This window comes from Tarenaya hassleriana, unplaced genomic scaffold (genome assembly GCF_000463585.1).
Source record: "Tarenaya hassleriana unplaced genomic scaffold, ASM46358v1 Cleome1, whole genome shotgun sequence".
In the NCBI taxonomy this organism is placed as follows: domain Eukaryota; kingdom Viridiplantae; phylum Streptophyta; class Magnoliopsida; order Brassicales; family Cleomaceae; genus Tarenaya; species Tarenaya hassleriana.
In genome coordinates, this window is record NW_010960187.1 from 6,969,619 (window position 1) to 6,970,265 (window position 647).

The window sequence follows — 647 nt, forward strand, 5'->3', positions numbered from 1 at the left end:
GTTTGGCCGCTCGGGCTCCGGTGCCGCTTTCAGTGGCGGTACTGTCTCCGGCGTCCCATGCTGCGGCGGCGAAGTCTCCGGTTGTTCAGCCTTTACAGCCGCAATCTGCGGTGGTTCTGTCTTCAGATTCACTTGCTGCGGCGGCGGTTCAGGTCCCGAGATCGTTAGCTTCGCCGGTTCTGTCTCCGGCGTCACTTGCTTCGGCGGCGTTTCTGTCACAGGCGTCACCTGCTCTGTTGGCATTGACTCCGACACCGCCGCCTGATGTGGTGGTTCAGGTTCCGACATCGTTAGCTTCTCCGGCTCTGTCTCTAGTGTAACTTGCTGCGGCGGCGGGTCCGTCGCCAGCATCACCTGCTCAGTTGGGATGGGGCACCGCTGTCTGCTGTTGAGGTTCAGGTTCCGACATCGTTAGATTCGCCAGCTCTGTCTCAGACTTCACTTGTTGCGGAGTCTCTGTCTCCGACATCACCGGATTCAGCCGCTTCGTCTCTGACATCTCCTGCTCAGGCGTATCAATATCCGAAACCAACTGATTCGACGGCTGTGTTTCGGACATCGGCGGCTGCAACGGAGGAGCCACCGTCTCCGCTGCAATTTCCTCCACCATGAGGTCTGGTTCTTCTTCCTTCAGGTTATCAATGGTG

The 647-nt window shown here is 58.6% G+C and overlaps 1 protein-coding gene across 1 annotated transcript in view; it reads right to left on the reverse strand.

Annotated features, from left to right (window-relative positions):
* Positions 1 to 11: 11 nt before the first annotated feature.
* Positions 12 to 647, reverse strand: part of LOC104816512 (patellin-5-like) — a 1,061-nt gene continuing 425 nt past the window's right edge. Inside the window, exon 2 of the mRNA XM_010545381.2 lies at positions 12 to 631. Coding sequence (XP_010543683.1) covers positions 359 to 631 — 273 coding nt within the window. The 3' untranslated portion in view covers positions 12 to 358. The remainder of the gene's footprint in view (positions 632 to 647) is intronic.